At 40.0% G+C, this 17,588-nt stretch overlaps 1 protein-coding gene across 4 annotated transcripts in view; it reads left to right on the top strand.

The window, feature by feature from the left end:
* The window catches only part of CSMD1 (CUB and Sushi multiple domains 1), a 963,313-nt gene that overhangs the window by 850,677 nt on the left and 95,048 nt on the right, over window positions 1–17,588 (top strand). For all 4 annotated transcript variants that reach the window (XM_083495378.1, XM_083495379.1, XM_083495380.1 and 1 more), the window contains 4 exons: window positions 5,559–5,677; window positions 10,101–10,170; window positions 11,911–12,027; window positions 13,890–14,099. In XM_083495378.1, coding sequence (XP_083351504.1) covers window positions 5,559–5,677; window positions 10,101–10,170; window positions 11,911–12,027; window positions 13,890–14,099 — 516 coding nt within the window. The remainder of the gene's footprint in view (window positions 1–5,558; window positions 5,678–10,100; window positions 10,171–11,910; window positions 12,028–13,889; window positions 14,100–17,588) is intronic.

Below are 17,588 nucleotides of genomic sequence, written 5' to 3' on the forward strand. Positions count from 1 at the left end.
TGTTCATTGTCTCAAAATGGTGAGGGGGAAGAGGAAAGAACATTGCATTTTTGTTTTATGCAATAATTCAGTCTCGGATTGATTGCAATAATGATGCTGCCTTTAGTGCTAGTTTTGATTGACAGCTATTGTTTTATGGAAGAAATTAGCCATATCATCAGGTTATTTTCTGTGCTACAAGGAATCATTAGCTGTAGAAAAGCCCATTTAGATTAATGGAAGAATTAATTAAATTCTTGAGTCAAAAGAGCAACAAACTCTACAAGGAGTTCATTAAAGTTATTCTCAAATTTTCATCAGTCATAAAAACAAAGTGATCTGATAGAGGAAACCAAGAATTCACACACAAAATGTGACTTTAAATCTAGTTTTCTAATACATTTCCAAAATTTTATCTGCTTTTATTTTATCTAGTTCAAAACAAGTAGTATAAGAATCTCTCAATTTCTAGCAAAAATTCATGTAGTACCTATACTGTAGTTGTTCCTAGCCTGTGGACAACTTTTTGAAGTACTTCAGCTGTACATGATTGTGCTACAAGTTGTATGTTAAGTGCTTTTTTATCTATCTGTTTCTTAAACAAGTTTCAATTTCAAGGACTAAATGCTTAAGGAGTGCCAACTGCAGTTTGGGTAAAATTGCATTCTGATGGCGATAAGACAGCATTAGCTTTTTACTCCCTCCCTAGGTCCAAAGCAAGTTTGTTAACACGAGTGTCCCCAATCTGTTTTCATACTCCATACACATGCTGCATAACCTGTGCTTTCCCCCCCTTAAAATCAACAACAACAATGTTTAGGGGTACTCTCATTTTCCTACTCATAATGAAATACTGCCCCTCAATGAGGCCAAACCTAGATTCACAAAATGTTTAGGGGTATGCGTACCCCTGCGCCCCCCCCCCAAAAGTACTGTCCGTAACTTATATCTATGTCCTGAATAAACTATGGCCACAAATAAGTTTTGTGTCCGGATTTTCATTTTTCGAAATATGGCCACCCTAGACAATGGTCTAGGATATCCACTGCCACACCTGCAGATGTGAAGAAGAAGAAGAAGAAGAAGAAGAAGAAGAAGAAGAAGAGCAACAGCAACAGCAACAGCAACAGCAACAGCAGCAGCAACAACAACAACAACAACAACAACAACAACAACAACAACAACAACAACTGTGTGTCATCACCATATTGCTGACAACATACTCCAAAGCTCCAGATGACCCCACTCAGCAGTTTCATATAGATGTTAAACAGCAGTTGGAGAGGGGGGAGACTCGAATCCTGAGCAACCTCGTGTTGAATGCTCCATGGGGCTGAGCAGCACATCCCCAAGCATCACTCTCTAGAAATGACTATCCAAGTAGGACCACAACTACCAGAAAGTGGTGTCACCCACCCGTAACTTGGACAGCCGCTCCAGAAGGATAACTTGGTTGATGGTATTGAAAGCCACTGAGAGGTTGAGGAGAATTAACAAGGACATATTTCCCCTGTCTCTCTCCCAACAGAGGTCATCATACGGGACAACCAAAGCAGTTTCTGTGCTAAAAGCAGGTCTAAACCCCAATTGAAATGGACATGACAAAAATTTCTACATTAGGGCATGCTGTTGGACACATGAACTTCTTGTTCAGATTTTACTGGGTCAAGTTAACTCATCATTGGGATTCTTAACTTTGTGCTGCATTATGTATGGAAACGCATGCCAGGATTTGTGATTTAGACAATCATGACAGAAGAAGATATTTCCAGCTCACAGTGGCAATCAAAGGAATCTATTAAAATCTCCTAGATTCTGTATGCAGGGAAGGAAGGTAGTAATAGCCTACCTCTGGCTTCTGTTATTGATACATTGATCTTCCTTTCTCCTTACCTGTTTGAGTTCCTTTGAGAAAAAGTAATTGCCAACCATAGCAGTATTTACTGTCCCTGTTGGACAGCAAGAGGAAATCTTACCCGTCATTCTGATGTTGACTTTACAGAAAGGGAATTGTGCAAGTTCAGAACGCATTAAGGAGTGTTATCAAGGTGATTTTAAACACCCAAATCTATATTTGTCGTTTTAGTCTTCTTTCTTCACACTGCCTCTTGAACTTCTTGCCACACCCTTGATTTGTTATCGCTGTCCCCCCACTGTCCTCATTGTCAATGGTGAGCTCCCATTGCTGTGCCCCAGCTTCTGCCAACCTAGCAGTTTGAAAGCATACCAGTGCAAGTAGATAAATAGGTACCACTGCAACAGGAAGGTAAACAGTGTTTCTGTGTGCTCTGGAATCACGGTCTTTTGTGTGCCAGAAGCAGTTTAGTCATGCTGGCTACATGACCCGGAAAGCAGTCTGCGGACAAACGCCGGCTCCCTGGCGTGAAAAGTGAGATGAGCGCCACACCCCATTGGCACCTTTGACTGCACTTAACTGCCCAGGGGTCCTTTACCTTTTACATTTACTATAAGACTAGGTGCCAGCAGCAGCCAGGAGTGCATTCATCTGGGATATCTGCCACCCTCTTTTCCTGTGAAGCTACACTAGCCAACCACTGAAAGCCCTAGGCAATTCACTATTACATTATTCTAATGTACTGTAAGAGGGACTGTCTTTGAAGACAGTTCAGAAACATTAGTTGGTCCGGAACAGGAGTAGCCAATACTGTATAGGGCCCTTCAGATGTTCTTAGACTACATCTCCATCAATGTCCCCAGCCAACATAGCCAATGGTGAGGAATGTTGGAAGTTGTACACCAAAATCAGGGAAGTTAGGACAGAACATATCACTGATATTGTACTGTCTACACTGGTTACTAGTTTGTTTCAAGGTTAAATTTAAAGTGCTTATTCTTACCATTAAACTTCTGAATAGAGGTAAGTGCCATCTGCTCCGTAGACTTAGAATTAAAATAATTTTGAGTTGGTGCTGCTGCAGATCTTGGCGCCACAGTCTCTTTCCCAAGTTTTGTGGTTCTGTCCCAAGTACTCTCAAATTAATAGATACCTGCAGGGTGGGAGAGGCAAGACAGACAATCTCGGCTTCCACCATCCAGGTATTTCTGCCCTCCTACACACCAGGATACTTGCCTGTTTCCAAGGGACCAGATGTGTACTGGAGGTGGCTGGATGTGCCATCTTTGAAAACAATGAAGACAATGGGAAGAATTCAAAATAACATTTCTGCTTGCCAGACGGTATGACCTCCCCTCTGCCACCTAGGGCTTCCTGCATGTATTCCCCTAGCTGGATGGAGGATCAAACATGTGAATAGTTTGTACACCAGGTTCCCTGTTCTGATCCAAGAGCTGGACTAGTGTATGCCTAATTCTTAAATAAATCAGAAAATCCTGTGTATTATCTTTTTTTCAGGAGGGGAGTTGAAACTGGATTTAGTTCCCCCATGAACCCCCTTTCCCCCACAAACAGCTGATTCTAGCTTTTCAGAGTCTTATCTTCTTGATGCAGGCCCAGCTGCTTAGTGCACACTGTTATTTCTGATCCACCTTATTCTATTATATAAATAAAGTGCTGAGAGACATGTCTCTGCTCCTTTTTCACTGGGATACTGGATGGTGAAAATAAGATATAATTTAAACCTCAGCCACAGTTCCAGTGGCTTGAATGACAGGTGAATACTTAGATAAGACATAATTATTATAAACTCTAACTTTTGGCAATAAATGTTGTGTTCTTGGCAGAGATATACAGGTGTAAAATCAAGGGTTGCGTGGTTTCTCTGTGAAGAAGAATTGAGGCAGGGAAGCATTACGTTTCAGTGGATTCCGAATCAGTTCTAAGGCAGTATTTCTAACCTCCAGTCTATGGTGTTGGATGTTTTGGTCTGCTAGCTTTCACCAGAGGCTTTTTGCTGCAGCCCCGCCCCCAGCACAGTGAATAAACTCCTACTACCTGGAAAAGGGTGTTACAGGGATGGGGCAGAACAGGGCTGGCCCATTCCGTTCTCTAGAACATCTGGGTCCTGGAGCTGGTACAGCAAAACAAATAAACAACCCCCCCTTCCACTTTTTGTCTTAACTGGTTCAAGCTGGCAGAACTTTGAGTATGGCCGTGGTTCCTCTACTCTGATTCTCACTCATTTGCTCTATAAATGCTCTAAATTGCTCTATAAATGTATATTTCCTTCTCTAACTTTTTTTTAAAAAAAAATTAAGTAGGGCTTATAGCTCAAGTCTAACAAGTGGTATGTAGTACAGATGTATTTTTTCCCCTCCCCCAATACTTTTTATTTGTTTTGAACTCCCCCGTGGAAACGTATTGGATCACAATTTCATTTCACATTTATTAAGGGTTTACTTCTGTTCACATTCATGAGTTAATTCTCATACTTGCACAGAATTTGTTCTCTATGCCAAGGAATAAGGCTATTCGCTGCAAACTGAGACTTCATAGAAATTAAGAGCAATATTTAATTATACATCTCTCTCTCTCTCTCTCTGTGTGTGTGTGTGTGTGTGTGTGTGTATTAGTATCACACACTAATATATATCACATTTCTTTTTTGTGAAACATAAGAAGCAAAGCTCTTTTGAGACTGGATCAAACAGCCTAGGGAATTTTATTTTGGTTAGTTGACAGTGTCGTGTAATGAATGCTAATATACTTTCAGAAATGTTAACTAGATTATAGTGCTGTGAGCTTTCTTGTCATTGATGGCAGTGATGCCTGGAAAATATTGGAGGTCACTGTAATGACGTGCCTGGATGTATGTCTCGTGCCAGAGCTAGAATGGCAAAAGTATTTAACAAGCAGGAACTGGGATGAGATCACTGGGAGAGTGATCAGTATTGACATTAATGAGTTTTATGTCCTATGCCAAAAGAGTTAGCTGACCTGTGAAGAGCATGCAGTAAGCAATTTCCTGTACAAGAGAGGCATGCTACCCTTGAAAACAGTACTTGATATTCATAAGCTGTGAATGAGAACTACAGCATGTAAAGCATGTGGACTAAAGAATACCTTGTCTCTGGCTCTGCAGCATGGCAGATAGAACTCTGCCAACCTTTTCCTTTAAGCCCCCCTAATTCTTCAGTAAGACATCTTCATGCCACACTATGTCCTGTTCAAGAGACTTGCACATGCATGTGTACACACACACACACACACACACACACTTGCAGTGTGCATTATTGAACATGAATTCCTTCTGTGAGTGTGAATGAATTTCTAGATTTGCCACACCATTATATTTTGAAGCTAATTTTACTCAACAGCGAATATATAAAATGTGACCTATTACCGTTGTTTCATATGTATATACACGCCTCTGTGTGTGACTGTGTGTGTATATGTCATACATACATACTATTGAGGGCTTTATGTATCTGTTTGTGTATTTATATTGAACTGTTCTTCCTTTCTGTCCTGCTGCTATCATTTCTTCCCTTGTGTTCACTTAGATTATGGCATGCTTAAGTCAGGGACTCTAACGTCTTTTTAATTTTGTGAATTGATTAGGTCATGTTATATGCTAAAGAACAAAAAAGTAATAAAACTTCAAAACAACATGAATATTTTAATATGTTTTGTTCCATTTCCCCCCTTTATTTTGTTTTAGCTGTAGGCCTTGCTGCCTGCCCAGAACCAGTAATTCCTAGCAATGGATTCAAAATGGGCGATAGATATATGGTGAATGATGTTTTGTCATTTCAGTGTGAGCCAGGATACACATTACAGGTACTTGCATTTTCTTTTGAAATGGTATAGTTGCTGTTCTAACACATTGGGCTGGATTCATAATTGAATAGAGCAGAAACCCACAACATGGGTGCTTCCATGGTGAGAGTGATTTTTGTCAGTTCTTGCTCCCACAACTTACATCTCCTAAGGCGGTGGCTGGGGGTCCGCAGACCCCAGGGTGTCTGTGTAATCTACCCAGGGGATCTGTGGCACCATTCACATGACCAAAACTACCATAGAGATATCAAATCTTTCAAAAGCAAAGAGTCCATGGCTTAGCTTTTGAAAACAAACAAACATGGAGTCCGCAGTACTTTACTAATATCTTCTGCTAGATCAAATTATTTTGGTGAAGAAAAGGTATCCTCTTGAAATATTTTCAGCTCTTTGTCTCATATGAAAAGGATCAGGATAAATAAGTGATGGTTGCTTTTTCACTCTGCTTGCTGAAGAGAACTGCATAAAGTCAAAACTTGGCATATTTTCCCCATCTCTCTCATCAACAAAAATTTGCTCCAGCAGAGGAACATCAGCAATTTTCTCTTTCATATTTTCTGAGTCTACCACACCTGCAACTCTTTTATATGACGTGATATAGCTAACAGAAATCAATTGGACATGATACTCAGAAATAATCAGAATTCCTATTAATTTAAATAGGTCTTAACTGTTGCTAATTTTCTCTGGATTGGGAGTATACGTTTTGCATTCAATTTAATACACTCTGCAGGAAAGGAACATGCCCTATATCAGGTCATAACCATCTAGCCCAGTACTGTCTTACTCTGAGTAACAGTCACTCTCCAGTGTTGAAGGCAAAGGCCTTTCATACCATCTACTGGGGCTGATGCCAGCAATTAAAACTGGGACCTTTTGTGAGCAAATCTTTTTCTCTGCCACTGGGTTATGATCCATCTCCAAATATGACAGTAAACTGTCAGACAACTGTTGTTTCAGACATGTTTGCCTGCCTCTGTACATCTCTTTCTTTTTCAATGGACACTTGGAAGTTGTGACTTCATTTAATTTTCCTTGGTATCTTCCTCCCTGTTCCTATTTCATTATTAATTCTGATTATTCTTAGATTTTTATTCTTTTCTATTGGTCCTTCTGCAAAGCAAATAAAATAGTCATTCATAATAAAATTAGTTTTGCTTGCATAATGGGCCTATCTTCTTGAAAGGTAAAATAGAGTTGATTTTCCATTTATATACCTGCTTCTCTGCCAGGGTTTCTTTTCTCTTTTTAAAGCCTTACATGCCTAATCAGACCTTTTTTGCAGTCTGTGGTTTTGCTTTTCTTAGTGGTAATTGCCATATTATGATAATGTGAGAATATATTAATGCAGTCTTCCTTGATTTATAAATAAATGTATGACCTTTCTTAGTGCAAAAATCTCACTGAGGCATAGATTCTGAGCTAGCATCAGTGCTGCCAAACACTAGAATGCAGACTGCAATATTACATTTGGTCTTCTTTTGCTGAAATCTAAATAAATAGTTTGCACATGCCAAAGTTCAAGTGAGTTCTTTGTCACAGTGTTTCTGACTGCCTTTCTTTGGGCAATGCATATGTTTTAAACACATCAGCCTACACTGACAAGTCACCAGTGGACAAACATATATCGTAGCTACCAGAATATATACATTTTTGCCATAAGTATGAATATAAAATATACAGTCGTACTTTGGAAGTTGAACGGAATCAGTTCTGGAAGTCCATTTAACTTCCAAACCTTTCAAAAATCAAAGTGCGGCTTCTGATTTGGCTGCAGAAAGACCCGTCGGATGTTCAGCTTCCAAAAATAGTTCACAAACTGAAACACTCACTTCTGGGCTTGCAGCGTTCAGGAGCCAAAACGTTCAAGAACTAAGCTGTTCAAAAACCAAGGTATGACTGTAATCTAAAATTAGACCACTGAAAGTCAACAAGGAGAAGGGGTTAGGAATGGCATTATACAATAAATAATCAATGTCCACAGCAATACTATTTATGTATTTATTAAATTTGTTAGTATTTCTCAGCACAACCTAAGGCGACTTACAACCAACCAGACAATCAGACAGAACCCCCACAGAGATACATTAAGACCAAGGTGGAAAACATCCTGCCCTCTTCTGCAGATAGTTAAAAGCCAAAGGCTTGGTTGTGGAGGAAATTTATTGCCTGGCACCTAAAGGACTACTACTGCATTGCTTTGTCAAGCACTTGGTTATATATTAGTACTACATTGTACTTCATGCTATGTCATCTTGGGAAAACACAGGGCTAGCCTTAGACCTTGACAATGGGCTTCACTAGAATATGACACTTGTTTCAATGTTGTCATCACAAGAGTTAGATTGTTTTACTGTGGATGTATCCAGCAACATGTTCTGAACACAATAATGACACATTAACGGTGGATTTATTCTGCTTTATTAGTTGTTCTGTGACATTTCCCCGATATGGCCACATTATCACTGTTCGAAAGCGTTGTAGCGCTATAAAAGCGGGAGGGGAAAACACACAGAGAAGATTAGTGCTATGAAAACTTAGGAGTTCCAGAAGGAGGATACAGAATATGCACTGTCTGGAAATCAAGCCATTTGACCACCACCAACCCTTTTTTTTTTTACATGCACAAAGGGTATTGACAGTGAGATCAGACATGGCTGCTTCTCTGATAGCATGAGCTCAAATAATTTATTATAATTGTATATTTTTTATTGTCGTAACCCACCTGGGGACTATGTGGTGAAGGGCAGATAAGGAAACACAATAAATCAAATCAGCATGAATGAGCAACAAAAAGAATGTTTGCAGGGGCCCCTAAATATGATGATGTATTTCTAAACTATTTGATTGGTAGCCACCCTAATAATAAGCACACTGAGGTTAAAAATAGAGTTACAATGGAGATAGTACAGGAATACAACTCCCCTATGAGGAAAAGTTATTATTATTATTACAGTGGTGCCCTACAAGATGAATGCCTCGCAAGACAGAAAACTTGCTAGACGAAAGAGTTTTCTGTTTTGGAGGTGCTTCGCAAAACGAATCTCCTATGGGCTTGCTTCGCAAGACAAAAATGTCTTGTGAGTTCCTGCGGGTTTTTTCCCCTTCCCCCCCTTTCTAAGCCGCTTATCCGCTAAGCCGCTAAAAGCCGCTAATAGCGCTAATCCGCTAATCCATCAATGGGCTTGCTTCGCAAGACGAAAAAACCGCTAGACGAAGAGACTCTCAGAACGGATTCTTTTCGTCTTGCGAGGCACCACTGTATTATTCTTTGTTAAGAAAGAAAGAATTTCCTTGTGCCCTCCATCTTTCCCAAAATCAGGGTCTTTTCCAGGGAGTCTTCTCTTCTCATGAGGTGGCCAAAGTATTGGAGCCTCAGCTTCAGGATCTGTCCTTCCAGTGAGCACTCAGGGCTGATTTCCTTAAGAATGGATAGGTTTGATCTTCTTGCAGTCCATGGGACTCTCAAGAGTCTCCTCCAGCACCATAATTCAAAAGGAACAACCTTATATCCATTCATCTCCATAGGTGCCAATGCCCTAGGTGCATGAGCACCCACAAAATTCCCCATGAAGGGGCCAGGCACCCACAAATTTCCGTGCCAGGACCATGCACGCTGCATGGCACCCATGGTCGTGGAGTCAAGCTGGCATTCCTGTTTATCTCAGTGGGTTTTGGTTCATAGAATCACAGAATTCTGGAGCTGGAAGAGTCCCTGCAGGTCATCTAGTTCAACTCCTAGGAAGGAGAGTTGAGCTAACTGTTATATTGCAGCCACACCACACGTGTTCTTTTGAAAGTTTATCCATATTGAGAATAACTTGGGTATAGATTACATTTGATTTAATTCTGCACTCTCTGTATGTATTTGACGAGAGAGATGTTTTTTAAAAAAATCCAAACCAAACTATAATTTCACTAATTCTTGAATTGAAACCATGCACATTACATTGATTGGGCAGTATAGTTAAGACATTATGGCACAATCCTGTTCTGCGTTCTCCACTGAAAAAAGGGAGAGCAGTCTTTTAAAAAAATCTCTTTCTACACCGAACCATTGTCTGATCTTGAAATAAATCCCATCCTTTGGTAGCATGGTGAAGAATGCAAATGAGGATGTTACATTGCTCTGCAAACCTATGCAATAATTGAGTTCAGAACAGTGGTTTTGAAACAGTTTCTTAAGACATGTGGCACAACTCATTTCCCATTTTAAAAGGAATTCTAATTATTGCAGTAGTCTTTTGTTTAACCTTAATTAGAAAACTGTCATGGGTAGTAAAGTGCAGGGGGAGAGTAATTGGCAAAAGGATTTCACTAGCAACGCTGGTGTTTTCTCCTTAGAATAATTATGCTAAATTGCCAGGGGAAAGCTGGAGAAACAGAGGACAATGATGAATCATTATTTTTTATTTTATTTTAGGGGCGCTCTCATATTTCTTGTATGCCTGGAACAGTTCGCCGTTGGAACTACCCTTCTCCTCTATGTATAGGTATGCACCATTTTGAACCATGTGTTATTAAGAATGACATAAGTACAAAACCAAAGTGTTAATTAGCAGCTGCAGTTTGTATCTGCTGATATCAAGCCCGTTTGACTGGAAAATGTCGCTTTTACACCTATCAGATGGTACCCTCGAACCATTGACTCTGATTATCCAGAATTAAGGGAAAGGTTTCTCCTTTTCTCATGTCTCGACTTTCCCTTTCATATACATGCTTTTTATTTAGTACACCTTCCCCTGTTGAATTAAAATGTGAATTAACATATTGATTCTGAAATATACTCGGGGTCGAGTGTGGATTTCATTCTCTTTATTCAGCTCATAGTAGTGAGGAGGAATGGAAGTTCTCCCAAATGTCTGCTTTATATACACTATTTACACAATGGGCCCCACATGATTGGCTAATTCTGGGATTCTCCTGTAGGCCAATCAGGTTGCGGATTTTACTTCCACCTGGAGCTGGATTGGGTGGCTCCTGTAGACCAATCAAACTGCTGTGTTCTGGATCATATTGTTCTAGGACCCATCAGACTGCTGCATTTTGGATCCTATTCAACTCAGTACATAACAGACTCATAGAACCTACTGCTGAATGATAAGTCTCAGAATCCCCAGCAGCATGGCTCATTGGCCAGGGATGATGGGAGTTGTAGTTCAACAACATCTAGTGCAGCATAGTCTAGCCACCCCTGGTATAAAAAAGGTAAAGGACCCCTGACAGTTAAGTCCAGTCATGAACGACTCTGGGGTTGCGGTGCTCATCTCGCTTTACTGGCCAAGGAAGCTGGCGTTTGTCCGCAGACAGTTTTTCTGGGTCATGTTGCCAGCATGACTAAGCCACTTCTGGCGAAACCAGAGCAGCGCACGGAAACGCCATTTACCTTCCCACCAGAGCGGTATCTATTTATCTACCTGCACTGGCATGCTTTCAAACTGCTAGGTTTTCAGGAGCTGGGACCGAACAACGGGAGCTCACCCCATCGCGGGGATTCGAACCGCCAGCCTTCTGATTGGCAAGCCCAAGAGGCTCAGTGGTTTAGACCACAGCACCACCCATGTCCTCACCCCTGATAGAGAACACCTTATAATTGGTCGAGCCAGTATTACCGTCTACATATTGCAGAAGAGTAGTGGGGATTTTGACAGTGTTGGTGATTTGCCTAAGATAACCTTGTGCCTAAGGTGATATTTGAACCGTTATCTTACGTATGTGAGCTGAATAATTTAAAATAAAATGTGCAGATTAATGCAAAAAAGAGAGAAATAATTAAATCACCCCTTTGTTATGCTTGAATCATATAGAAACCAGTATAATTTCAGTGTTCAGAATATAAAGTGACATGCGAAGAATATTTTCTGACCTGTCAATGTAATGTATGGATGGCTGTTTTATAATTGAAACTTATAAGGGGTCATTCTACACTTCATATGATGCCTGGACTTACCAATGGGTGTATGCTGTGGTTAGTGATTTCTTGCTGGAGCAGACTTGCCCAAAGGAGTCTTTTTATCTATAGAGGTTTCTCCATTAACTTCAATGTCAAATGCTGCCCTCTGCATGAAAAGGAATCCATGTGTAGAGGTGTCAAAGTGAATGGGGAAGCCTGTTCAGATAAGAGCCTTCTGTGTACAATGTAGTGCTCTTCAGTTACATGAACATTGCATAAGTAATACATCATTCAATAAACCATGAAATATAATAACATTATTTTATTTTATTTTCAATAGCCAAATGTGGTGGGACACTGACAAATATGGCTGGAGTGATACTGAGCCCAGGGTTCCCAGGAAACTATCCCAGTAACCTGGGCTGCGTGTGGAAGATATTATTGCCTGTTGGATATGGTAAGAATCTTGAGGATGATGATGATGATGTTGATACATTTCAGCTCAACCATAGAATTTTTGATCTCTCTGGCAGTTCCCTAACTTCCAAAACAATGACTGCCACATATTTCTTCTTGTCTGTCTGTCTATCTAGATACATAGATAGATCTATATAGGCTTCATACATTTGTACATTGGCCATGGGCACATTGTGGAAAGGTGAACAGTATAACAATAATATAGCCGCTGCTTTTGTGTGTTGCTTTATCCAGAGAAAAGGCAGTTTTATGATTGCAATTGGAAATCTCCATCTATTCTCCACCCACTTGCTACTTCTTTTTTTCTCATACAGGAGTCCTCCACAGTCACCGCCCCCTATTCTACCAGCAGGGCTCAATAGAGGGAGAGTTGTTTGCATGCCTGATGATAAGTGTAGGGAGGGATGGATCAGGTCCAACATTTACTTTTAGTAAAAAAGCATTGTTTGTGAAATCTCTCTGCCTCATTCTGAGTAGTTTTAAGTTGGAATGGTGGCTCGAAATAAAACACTTAACACCTAACTCAATTTGATCTGTCCTTTCTCAGTCCTCTAACAAGAGGCCAGGCTACTCACTTTGCATTCCTTTCCCTTTTCTTCAGATGTGTTTCCTGGTAATCTATACATTATTCATGAGGAGAAGATAATAAGGCTATATGTTTATCATCACAAACTAGATTGAAAAGTCCCAAACGCTTCTTATCCAAATAATTTCATGGGTAGCTAGAACTTGTTTACAACCTTCTTGGGCTCATTAGCAAATTGCAGCTGTGTCTTTAAGGAAAAGCATCTTAGGATAGATAATAATTAGGATGGTGTGATTCTTGCAGATAAATAGTCCATTGAAAGAAAGATAGGAGTCTGGAACAAAATGAAAATACAATTTCTCACTATTAAAAAAAAATAGCAACTTATGAGATTTTGGCTGTATACACATGTAGCTGTGGCAGTAAGCCTTGTACAATTAAACAGGGCTTACTTCTGAGTAGACATGTATAGGTCTGCACTGTTAGCTAATTAAAATTGGCCTGTTGTTGAACACTTAGCTAGGTATTCATTTATTTTATGTATTAACAGCTTTCCTTCCTTACATGGATTTATGTAATATAATACACTAAGTAAAGATAATATTATGTGCTCAGCTAATTAGTTAAATTAATCAGTTTGGTTATTATAAATCCAGCTATAATGTCAGGTTCTTAATAATTAAGCTTGTTTTTAAAATAATGCCCTGCTTGTATTTTAGGGATTTGTATAGAGGTTAGACACTAATTACTTTGTGGATAATAGAAACTGTATGGTTATAAAAGGTACCTATGTTGCAGTATGGATTCCTTTTGCTATATATATATATTACAACATTATCTGTCTCCTGGACAGCTTTTATTAGGGGTCCCATTTGCAAAACACATGAGCTTGCATCGTAGCTTCCATTTTCTGATTACTACAGTGGTACTTCGGGTTAAGTACTTAATTCGTTCCGGAGGTTCGTACTTAACCTGAAACTGTTCTTAACCTGAAGCACCACTTTAGCTAATGGTTCTTCCCGCTGCTGCCGTGCCGCCGGAGCACGATTTCTATTCTCATCCTGAAGCAAAGTTCTTAACCTGAGCTACTATTTCTGGGTTAGTGGAGTCTGTAACCTGAAGCGTATGTAACCTGAAGTGTATGTAACCCGAGGTACCACTGTACGTAGTTCTGCTCATGGAGCAGTGGTTTTACGCCTCTTCTGGAAATCCATTTCTGGTGGTTGGGGGGACTCTACAGAGCAGTATGCCCCAGTGCTGTGGTTACAACAGGACTGATAGGTAATATCATTTTTATTACATTTTTCCCCATACAGGGGCACATATACAGTTTCTGAACTTCTCCACCGAAGCTAACCATGACTTCCTTGAAATCCAGAATGGTCCATATCACACTAGTTCTATGATTGGCCAGTTCAGTGGAACAGACCTCCCGCCATCTTTATTAAGCACAACGCATGAAACTCTCATCCATTTTTACAGTGATCACTCGGAAAATAGGCAAGGATTTAAACTTGTATATCAAGGTGAGCGACCGGTGACATAACCTTAATTCTATAATTTGAGGACTTAAATAATTGTCTTCTCCTATGTAAATCTGACATCGAGTGTTAAGATCATATTCTCAGCCCCTTCTCTTAGGTTTGCATGCCATCAGGTGACTGGTTCCCAGCGAGTCTCTTTTGTTGTTGTGGCCCATTGTCTGTAGAATTTCCTCCCTGGGGAAGCTTTCCTGGTTCTATACCTGTTTTCTTTTCATTGCCAGGTGAAGACCTCTTTCTCTTTTTTTCTTCCCTTGGGCTTGTTAGGTTTATGCATGTTGGAATTTGTTCTGTGGCAGTTTTGCCATTTTGCCTTGGTGCTTTGTATTTATATTATTTTATTTAAAATGTGAACTGGTCTGGACAATAAATGTCCTATTAAACATTTCATAATTCTCAACGCTAGAAATATATGTTTTTGTGATGTGTTCATTTATTAGCAGCTTGCTTAATGCCCAATGATTGGAAAGGAAACTAGAGTGTCTTTAGCCTCCTCTGGATTGTGGCCAGTATTGGTATGGACGTAGTTAGAAAGCCACAGTATTTTTCGGAGGATAAGTGTGTAACTGGGGAAAGTTTTGAATGGAAATAAATGTAATAAACATTTTTAAGCTCATCTGGGTCCCAAGTCAAAGCTTATGTGTTCTCATTTTCCAGGCTTTTGTCTCTTAATTTGAAGGATGGCATCACAGCCTCTTTTAGTGAAGTGGGACCTTTCGTCCTTCTTTTTACATTTGCTGTGTTTTTAGCCTTTTAGTTGTATTTCTGTGCTTTCAGTATACAAAGGTAAAGGGTAAAAAAGGTAAAGAACCCCTGGACGGTTAAGTGGAATCGTGGCGCTCATCTTGCTTTCAGGCTGAGGGAGCCAGCATTTGTCCACAGACAGCAACGGAACACCGTGACAGAAACCAGAGTGCACGGAAATGGCGTTTACCTTCCTGTCACAGGGTACCTATTTCTTTACTTGCACTCGCGTGCTTTCGAACTGCTAGGTTGGAAGGATCTGGGATAGAGCAACAGGAGCTCACTCCACCACCTTTGACTGGACTTAACCGTCCAGGGGTCCTTTACCTTTCACAACAAATAATGATAAATAATAATAATAATTTTTGTTTTATAATTAGCATGGGTTGAGGGATACTTTTACCAATGCACGTTCCATGTTTTATAAGGTGTGTTGGTGTCTTTTTTAAAAAAAATATATATATAGTATGTCTGATTACAGTTGGTGCATAAAGTTTGTATTATGATTTTTTTCTGTTACTTGAATTATGATTAGTTATTTTTACCAAATTCCTGAGGTAGGTTTCCCCTGAATCATGTTGGGCAATTTACTATTTCATTAAAGTTCCCTATTATTTTATCCAAACCATTTTGATACTTCCTCTTGTGTTCTTTCTCTCTCTGTGTGTCTCTCCACCCCCACCCCTTTTTGTATAATACAGCCTCATTCATTCCTCCACTCTTACTCTCTATGCTAACTTCAAGCTGGCTGCAATTGGAGAATTTACTGAAATGAATAAAAATGCCAAACTCCTTGAGACCAAGGCCAAGGGCATTCTATGTTCTGTTAATTCATAAGGGGTTTATGCATGCTGAGAAAAAAAGGACAAGAAAGGGTTAAGTTAGGTGTGCTCGTTAATTTGGGGTGTGCTTGTCCTGCACCTGCAACTAGTTAAGCATGTGAGAGTTAGTCAGCTCAATCTAAAGTATAAATACACTTGTGTTTGAAGCAAGTTTGTTCTTAGCCCCTGCTCTTGGCCAGAGCCTAGTCTGCGTTGGAATATTGCAAGGAGACTGTATTCTGTTGGAAGGAATGTGAATTACAACTGTATGTAACCTACAAGGTGTGGAATGGCTTTATGCTACCTGTAAAGGGACTGACTCTACCTAGAACTGTATGGTGTTTTTCTGTTTCACTGACACTCTCTGCTGGTATGTTGAATGGGCACTCTGTACATGCCCCAACATGTTCTGCATTTAATAATAATAATGTTATTATTTATACTCCACCCATCTGGCTGCGTTGCAATTTTTCCCCTCCTTGTTCTTGCTTTTTGGCAACCAGTTGTCGTGTTGTCCTGGTGTCTCCTTTCATCCTTCTATATGGGTTTATGGATGAAAGGGGGGGGGGGAGAGAATGTGTAGTGGAATGATAAAGGGCAGGCTGATCATTCTTTGAAAAGCTGTGAACATAGGCAATTGGATTATTGCTTCCATAAAAAGCAATTTCAAAAAACAGTGAATAACGCTTACTTGTTTCTTTATAATTTGCATCATCAGCATTCTTGTGTAAAAACACAAGGAGAGTCCTGCTTGATTTGACCAAGGTTCATCCAGTTCAGTATCCAGGCCAATCAATTGTCTCAAGAAGCCCACAAGGAGGACATGAAAGCAATATAGTATTACCAGTTGTTCCATGCACCCCAGCACTAGCATTTAGTGCAGCGGTTCTCAACCTGTGGGTCCCCATATGTTGTTGGACTAGCGAGGCCAGAGCTCGGGGATGATGGAAGTCGTAGTCCAACAACATCTGAGGACTCACAGGTTGAGAACCGCTGATTTAGTGGCATGCTGCCTCTGTACCTGGAACGTCCATATAACCATCATGATTAGTAGTTGCAGCCACTATTAGTGTTCATGAATCTATGCAACCTCCTTTTAAAACCATCTAAGGTGATGATCATCACCACATCTTGTTGCACAGTTTGAGAATTATCGCGCAAGAGTGTGATAGACTTTGATTAGCCTCCATTGTCAGGCATTCTAGGTGGTTATGTTGCCAATAAATGACTATTGGAGAACCTTCATGGTGTGACAGGGAGAGAATTACGGTTCTGGCATTTACGCAGTGCTCTTCAGTACTTAAGGAAATGCAGTATACCAGAGAGGAAAGCCTTCCATTGATTTATCTAATATGTGAATGGCTTGCATTGTACTGCAAGACGGTGTTGCATTGATTTGTAAGTAAGGTGGTGAATTTTCAAGCTTTGAACATGATTTATATAATATGGAGCTAATTAACAAGTCATGAAGCTATCTATAAATCATGTTGCTCATTTTTTGTGTGTCTCGGCCCTGATTTATAAGTCAAGTCATTCATTTGATTTATATATCATGTCTTCGATTTACATGCCTTTACAGAGGTCAAAACTGTGATTCGGTGATGCGCCTGTCCTAATACAGCATTACTGGGTGAAAACTGAACAAACTGAAGCATTAGCAACAAGACATTAACAGCAAGCAGAAATTGGGTTAATATGTTTTTATCTGGGGGTGGGGTGGGGAGAACAGCAGCAAACCTGAAGCCTGCAGCATTGCAGATGTTTATCAGATAACTGCTATGTTTCTGTAAAAAAAACCACCTGCTTCTCTAATAGAGGAGTAGTTGTACGATGACTATTTAAACTTTTTACTCTAAAACTTGCAAGTCAACATAGTGAATATATGAAATGCATTAAAATAGTTCCAGCT

This window comes from Podarcis liolepis (genome assembly GCF_965112155.1).
Source record: "Podarcis liolepis genome assembly, chromosome: 3".
In the NCBI taxonomy this organism is placed as follows: Eukaryota; Metazoa; Chordata; class Lepidosauria; order Squamata; family Lacertidae; genus Podarcis; species Podarcis liolepis.